This window comes from Physeter macrocephalus, chromosome 2 (genome assembly GCF_002837175.3).
Source record: "Physeter macrocephalus isolate SW-GA chromosome 2, ASM283717v5, whole genome shotgun sequence".
In the NCBI taxonomy this organism is placed as follows: domain Eukaryota; kingdom Metazoa; phylum Chordata; class Mammalia; order Artiodactyla; family Physeteridae; genus Physeter; species Physeter macrocephalus.
The window spans coordinates 30,128,278-30,136,166 of NC_041215.1; the positions used below are offsets into that span (position 1 = coordinate 30,128,278).

Sequence of the window (7,889 nt, forward strand, 5' to 3'; positions counted from 1 at the left end):
CAGGCGTACGCGCAACCACTGCGCCACCAGGGAAGCCCACACTTGGATTTTTTAAGATTGAAAATAAATCTCCCCATTTCTTCCACTCACCTGTAACCCTAACAGGAAAAATTTAGGCCAGGCTAGTTAAGAATGAATAGTGGGGCTTCCCTGGCGGCGCAGTGGTTGAGAGCCCGCCTGCCGATGCAGGGGACACGGGTTCGTGCCCCGGTCCGGGAAGATCCCACATGCCGCGGAGCGGCTGGGCCCGTGAGCCATGGCCGCTGAGCCTGCGCGTCCGGAGCCTGTGCTCTGCGACGGGAGCGGCCACAGCAGTGAGAGGCCCGCGTACCGCAAAAAAAAAAAAGAATGAACGGTGATCTGGAAAACTAAATTAGAATTTTTAAATAATTTGGACATCCATGAAGCTTAATACCTAGCCAAGTCTTAGCTCTGCTGGATTATGCTAGCAGCTCCCACCAATCTTTTACTTAGACCATGGGCACATATAACAAAAGACTTCATTTGAATTTTACCTTTTGTTTATTACCTAAAGAATGTGCCACCCTATTAATGAAATAACTAAAAAATAAGAAGTATGAACTGTGTATTATGGAAGAACAGATTTCTCATTGTTGCAGAAGTACCATTTCTAAACAAAGGCAACAATTTACAGAGAAGACAACTTTTCCATAAAATTCTCTCCTACCGAGGAGGAGAACTCCATGATTTTACTGCCAACACTGGGGTCATTTAAGACAAACCGTTTGTTTTGATACAGATGTTAACATTTAAAAAACAAGTGCGCTGAGCCAGAGTCACACTTGGGGAAAGTCAGACATGTTTCCATTAGTTTCTGGTCTCAAGCGTCTAATTATACTAGCCTGCTGAAACGGTGACCACACAGACCAAATCTGGAAACATAACGCTATGCTTCATACTACCTACATACAGTAACCAGGGGACCTTAGGAGGATGAAACATAAAGCAATATAAACACTAGAATACTCTAAGTATACAAAATATTTCGTTTCTCCAAAAGAAAAATACAAAGTTGCCGTTTTCCAAAATATTTATATGATAACTTGAGAAACTGAAGACAATTTCAGTGGTAAGGATGCAGGAGTTTGGAAGAGTCTTGAAAAAAATCTAAATTTGAAGGCACTTGCATTTTGCCATCTTCCAACCAGAGAGTAACTCTTAAAAGGGTATATGGCATACTTGTGAAATTTTCCTCCAATTTTAAGATCGTGGTGTCAGCAACCCTTAAGACACAGCCCCTTGTTAGTGATCCCAAAGCCCTGGATTTCTTGAAGCCAAATACACATGCATGACCCCTGCAGGTCTAGCCGCTGGCTCCTTCCTAAAAGCTGTGGCCTATAGGGTCACCACTCTGAGTGAGGCCATGAGAAACTCCAACACCTGCCAGGGGGTCATGAAAGCCACCGTGCAGGGACTTCTAAGGGCTCTGGCCACATGGGAAATGTTATCCAAAGATCTCAAGGCAAACTCTCTTCTCTTTCTAAGTCACTGCCCCAGACTCTGTTAGGCCAATGTTCACATGGTCCCAACAGGAGTCTGAAAATGCGGATCCAGTTTTAGTTCTCAGGTTCTCAATCCCTTCTCAGAACAGCATTCGGCTTCGAGCGTGAGTCCAGAATGGCCACTTGGGTGGAAACTTCCCCAGACTATGTGTGGACTGATTATAAAGGGTTTAGTTAGACGATCAAATACGTGTAGGTGCTCCTATCGCTTACAGAGTAAGTGAGGAATTTCTAAATGCCTTCTCTGTGACACAGGGCTCTGAACGCAACTTTCAGTTTTAAAATCTTTAAGGTACTAGAAGAAAGCGTTTAGAGCTAGAAGAATCTCAGAGACCATTCAGCAGAAACCGCTCATTTCACCATAGAAGCTAACCACTTTGCCCCAAGTGACACAGTTAAGATTTGGGTGAGGGCTAGGAGCCGTGGGCTCCTGGTACCCATACACTTTTTGGTGTTAAGCTCGGTCTAAAAACCTAGAAGTAGCCTAGACAAGTCATCGGGGTGCTTTAGTGTCTGCACTCCTGTTGAAATGGCATTACCTTGGAGACAGGCCCCCATGGGAGCAGTTGGTGGGGGAGGTCAGGGGGCTGGTCCGGCTGCTGGGATGTCGAGAGGGAGTCCGGCCAATGGTGTTGCTCGGAGAGCCCTGGGGGAAGGCAGAAGAGCTCCGTCACGCGAGGGATAAATACAGAACACGGTTCCGCTTGCCCCTCGGCCTTTGAACCCCCATGCAAATAAATGGGCAGATTCTGCATGATCAGGGTGATTTTTTCCCAGAATCGTAAGGTCAATTTTAAGTGCATACAAGCCAAAAATGGATAACTGTCCTGCAGGCATTCCCAAAGCTGAGTGACTGCTGTCAGCTGTAGCAGACAGAGTAGCAGACACAACTAACTTGAGAATTTGCTCTACACGGGGACGGGTAAGTGGAGGCCACCAACCGGGACGCAAGCACTCACCACACTGGTGTTACTGGAGTTCTTGAGGTGGTTATGCAGGAGTTTGGTGGCACCATCCTGGAATGTTTTTGGCAAGGCACCAAGTAACATGGTAAATTCAGGAGTGTTCAATTCAAACAGAGAGATGAGCACAATCTGTGCTGCCTAGAAACGGAAGAGATGGTTAATTTATGTCACGTACAATTGCCTATCTTGGTCAAAATGCTCATTAAAGTCGTTTTACTTCATTTTATTTATTTATTTATTTATTTTGGCCACACCGTGCGACTTGCGGGATCTTGGCTCCCTGACCAGGGATTGAACCCGGGCCCCCCCAGCAGTGAAAGCACGGAGTCCTAACCACTGGACCACCAGGGAATTCCCAAAATTGTTTTTAAAAGAAATCTGTTTTGTATGAGTAGAATAAATAACAAGAGGACATCTGTGCCATAAAAAAAACAAAACAGCACCTAGAGAAAATACCATCATCAACTATAAAGAGCCAAACTTCAATATGGACAATAAGCCCTGGTTTCACTGAACAGCCTGGCCTTGGATTTTACAACAGCACATTAACAATAAATTCCTGAAACTTTTTTTCCTCTGCTGTCCAATACTAGGGACAAAGCTGGTGAGTACATAAATGAAACAATCAAAAAATCTGAAAGGGCTTAAGACTGTCCATTCTAGTGAGTCAGAACCGGACAAGGCTCCTAGCATACCCTGGAAAGAACAAGTTTCTAAACAAGCTACCACTGCGTTATCTTGAAAAAACCACTTTTCCCAGTGACTAAGAAACGCTAGAAATAGAGTTCAAATACGTCTGAAAAAAAACTCCTACTTTTACATCTATGAATTGAGGACAGAGAGAGTCTTTGGGAAGCAAACTGGATTTACATGGTACGAATTAAAAAGTTATTACTCTTCTGCCTTTTGGAAAATGTTCTCCTTTTCTTTATTAGAGACAACATATGCTCGTAGTCTCTACAGCAGCAAAGTGGGGAAGAGCAAGCAGCTAAAACACCAGCAGGGAGACCCAGGCTTCCCCGGCAAGCTACATGCCTGCTATGGTGCTCGAGCTTGGAAAACAGTGCCCTCGGAGTTAGTTACAAGGGTTTTGATTTAGAAGAACTATTCCAAAAGAAAATTTTAGTTAGTACAAACAGGCATTTCTTACAAATTTCTAAGAGTCAAAAGAAAGGAAAACATATTATGAAAATCTTTCGACTAGAAGCAAACATTTATTTTTCCAAAGACTGTAATATTTAGGATTGCAGTAATTATCCTAAAGATTTTTTCCACTATATAGAATATTACATAGAAACATGTTTGCTGAGAAATTTTTTGGAAATAAACACCCACAAAAAAACCCACTTCAATGCTTTTATAATGTTAAAAATTAATTCTAGGTCCAGTTAATATAAAATTACTATTTTGTACCTGGAGAAGGAAAAAAGAAAAAAACAAAAAAAAAATCCAAAGACCCAAATGTATTTAACCAAAATTAAAACTTAATTACAAATTTTGAAATATCAGTAGAATAACATATTTTACACAATAAAAAATTATCTTTCGTAATGTCATAAGCATTTACTAAGCACAGCATTGGGCTTAGTAAAGAATCTTACTTTTTCCCTCGACTTCCAAATATGGTCATTAATAGCCTCTCCAGCCAAATTAAATCATAAGGGCCAGTGTGCTTTCACAAGACAGGCAAAAAACATTTTTATTGATTGTACTAAAACACACATTTCTACATGTCATTATTGGAACAGTTTTAACAAATCGTTATCTGAAGAAATCTATTTCACCATCAATTTAACACAATGTTAATGTGATCTGTATAAAAGCAAATTCCCCAAATCATGCAAAGTAACCTGTGCATTAAAAAAAAAATTTCATTAGATGTTAGAAAAAAAAAATGCATGCAGAAAACACTGCACTTCAAAGAGAAGCAAAGAAGCAGACCTGAGTTTTGGCCAAGGGAAAAAAAATCAGCATCACCAATTTAATAAGAAAGTTGAAGATGCTGAAAATGGCATTAGAAAACTATTAAATGTATTATCACATTTTTGAATAGTATGTTTTTATGTGAAATGTGCCTCTGTCTTTAGACCTAATTTCTTCCCAGAATGACAAGATACCTGATACTAAAAATTTACTTGGCGGTTTCCATGAAGCAAATTATAAAACTGGTAGGATCTCTTAGGAACAAGAGGGCTGCAAGGTGACAGGCCTAGAGACTGTGCTAATTCGTGGCTACTTAACATTAGTGACTTTTCGTCATATGGGAATAGAAAGCGCAGCCGACTTCAACTTCTACCCGCTGAAGAACCTTCTCTCAATAACCCCGCAGTTGAATTTGGATAAGAAATCAAATAGAAAGACAGGGAATTCTGAAAATAACTCGTTGGACAGATGGTGTGTGTGTGTGATTTACGCATATAAATGGATATAATGTGTTTTTGCATTTTCCAAAATATAAAACGTAAATGACTTTATTAGTTTTCAAAAGCAACCCTTTGGCCTAAAGCTGTTTTCAAAGTAAAATCTTTTTCTGAAACCCAAGCTCCAGAAATGGATGGAGAGTATCATTTAAGTATATTCTTTTAAAAAGATTTCACATCACAGTTTTAAAAGGAATGAGACTGTTATGATCCTGAAACATTTTATCTACAACTCTCTGTATCAGTAAGGAGTCTGAATACCAGAATGTCCAGGCAAGGATGACAACTGGGTTACATTTATCGTTACCATCAATAGGCTCTCACTGAAGGAATAATTCCAAATATGGGGATGGGCTGGAGAGATTCATTTTAAAAAGCCTGGGGCAGAGCTCATGTTCAATAATGAGCCCAGAACCAGAGGGTGTCGCTGCCTCAAGAGCTTGGAGCTCTTGCCCCACGTGAGGAAGGGCCACTGGAAAGCCAGACCAAACCAAAACCTCTGCTGCTGACGTTTTCTAACGGGCAGTTCTGGGGCGACGTACTTTAAAGATCAAATGGCGACCTAAAAGGAAATGACTCCCACTTGTGCCCCTACAGTAGAACCTGGGGGGTGAGGGTAAAAGGGCCTTCAGATCTCACTGCTAGTGTCTGAAAAGAACCTGCAGGCTATCGATGGCCTTGAATGCTGTGTGCCTCACAGCAGAAAAGGATTCTTCCAGACAGGAGATCAATAAAACTTTGACAAATGTTTCAGTGTCAGTATTAATTATGGAAAACTTAAAATTTGAGAAGAGAGGGCTTTTTAAATTTGTTAAACAAATATTACTGCTCCCTTCAGAGTGTGATTAAAATCGCTTTAGAAAAACCACCAAAGAGAAGGTATTTCAAAACCTTCCGACATTTTAAATTTAGTATCTCTCCATTGCTATTCCGTTAAAATATGGTAGAAGCCTGTCTGCAACGTGGCTATGTCTTTGGGAAGGCAGTTAATCATAAAACATACCAAAACACAACATTTACACAGGTGCACGCACGCTCTGGCTCACGTAGTATTATGTTAATTTTAGGGTTCTTCAAAATCTTCTCAGTGTCTTCACAAGGGTAATCAGGATCAACAATCTCAATGCAAACAGTGAAGTGTCTTTTTGCAAGTTAGTACAGAGTTTTAAATCTACCTGTTTACAATTTTCTTCCAAGTTTCCTTCTCCAGGCCCAGAGCAGGTGGAGGCTGACCTAGTGGGGAAATCCTCACCTATTCGACTACGCTGAAGTGGGGACGGACAAACAGGAAAGGGGTAGGGTTTAATCAGAGACAAGAAGCACGCGCTCAAAACCATGGTTATTGGTAAGCTGCACAGGTATTTGGCTTCTTTTCTAAAGTCATACATATAGAGAGAGATTATACAATCTAAAAGTCTATGAATAATAACGGAACAGTAACAGTATCCTTAAGAATAATAACAGGAACTGCCAGTGTTAAACCTCCATCATTTGCTAAGTCCTTCACAATCATCACAACCCCTCCTGGAAGTAACAGCGTTCTTGCAAACAGATCAAAATGAGACTTGAGCGAGGCACTCATATTCAGCTGAGGTTCAAATCTTATTTGATGGTAAAACCCTGAGCTTTTAGATTAGGACACGCTGCCTATGTATAATCAGAGATTTAAAATTTTTTTCAATTAGAAATGTCGACTTTTGAAGGCTATTTATATACTTTTCCTGCTCCAGGCAACAGCACCTTTATAATCTCTAATTTTCTTTGCCATGCCTTTACTTTCCGCCTTTCTCAAAACAACATTTGGGGGCTAATAAATCTGTTAGTTCACTTGACAAAGCAGGTGCTCAATGTTAGAGAATCACGTATGATAAGGAAACATACAGGGATTCTGAACCCTAAAATATAAACATACCATTAAAGTTTCTATTGTCATTACCGCATTCCCTTTGCCTGATGGGAAAAAAATCTTCCTAACGCTGGAAAAAATTTGGACCAGCAGCAAAACCAAAGCAACCCGCAAGCAGTAACAGCCGAAGCTACAACAACAAACAAAGTAGTATCTATCTAGGTTTTTATATGCTTTATTGCAGTTGGTCCTCCCAACAGTGTCTAAAGCAAATATCATGATTCCCATTTCATGGATAATGAACACGGATTCAGAGGTTAAACTACTTGTTCACACCGCTAAAAAGTAGCAGAGGCAGAAGTCAACAGAGGTCAACTCTAGAATACACTGTATTATCCTAATACAGACACAGTGCATTAAATAAGAAAGGTCTAGTGATTTCTCCAAAGAAGATATACAGGCTGCCAACAAACACGTGAAAGGATGCTCAACATCACGAATCATTAGAGAAATACAAATCAAAACGACAATGAGGTATCCCCTTACACCAGTCGGAATGGCCATCATCAAAAAATCTACAAACAATAAATGCTGGAGAGGGTGTGGAGAAAAGGGAACCCTCTTGCACTGTTGGTGGGAATGCAAACTGATACAGCCACTATGGACAACAGTATGGAGGTTCCTTAAAAAACTAAAAATAGAACTACCACATGACCCAGCAATCCCGCTACTGGGCATATACCTGAGAAAACAATAATTCAAGAAGAGTCATGTACCACAATGCTCATTGCAGCTCTATTTTCAATAGCCAGGACATGGAAGCAACCTAAGTGTCCATCGACAGATGAATGGATAAAGAAGATGTGGCACATATATACAATGGAATATTACTCAGCCACAAAAAGAAATGAAACTGAGTTATTTGTAGTGAGGTGGATGGACCTAGAGAAGCTGGAACGAAGTGAGAGAGTGACATGGACATATATACACCACCAGTTGTAAAGACAGAGCTAGTGGGAAGCAGCCGCATAGCACAGGGAGATCAGCTCAGTGCTTTGTGACCACCTAGAGGGGTGGGATAGGGAGGGGGGGGTGGGATAGGGAGGGAGGGTGGGAGGGAGACGCAAGAGGAAGG

General features: G+C 40.9%; 1 protein-coding gene across 11 annotated transcripts in view; it reads right to left on the minus strand.

The window, feature by feature from the left end:
- CLASP1 (cytoplasmic linker associated protein 1) overlaps positions 1–7,889 on the minus strand; it is a 273,539-nt gene that overhangs the window by 52,812 nt on the left and 212,838 nt on the right. For all 11 annotated transcript variants that reach the window (XM_055087270.1, XM_028501167.2, XM_055087294.1 and 8 more), the window contains 2 exons: positions 2,483–2,626; positions 2,063–2,169 (listed from right to left, as the gene is read on the minus strand). In XM_055087270.1, coding sequence (XP_054943245.1) covers positions 2,063–2,169; positions 2,483–2,626 — 251 coding nt within the window. The remainder of the gene's footprint in view (positions 1–2,062; positions 2,170–2,482; positions 2,627–7,889) is intronic.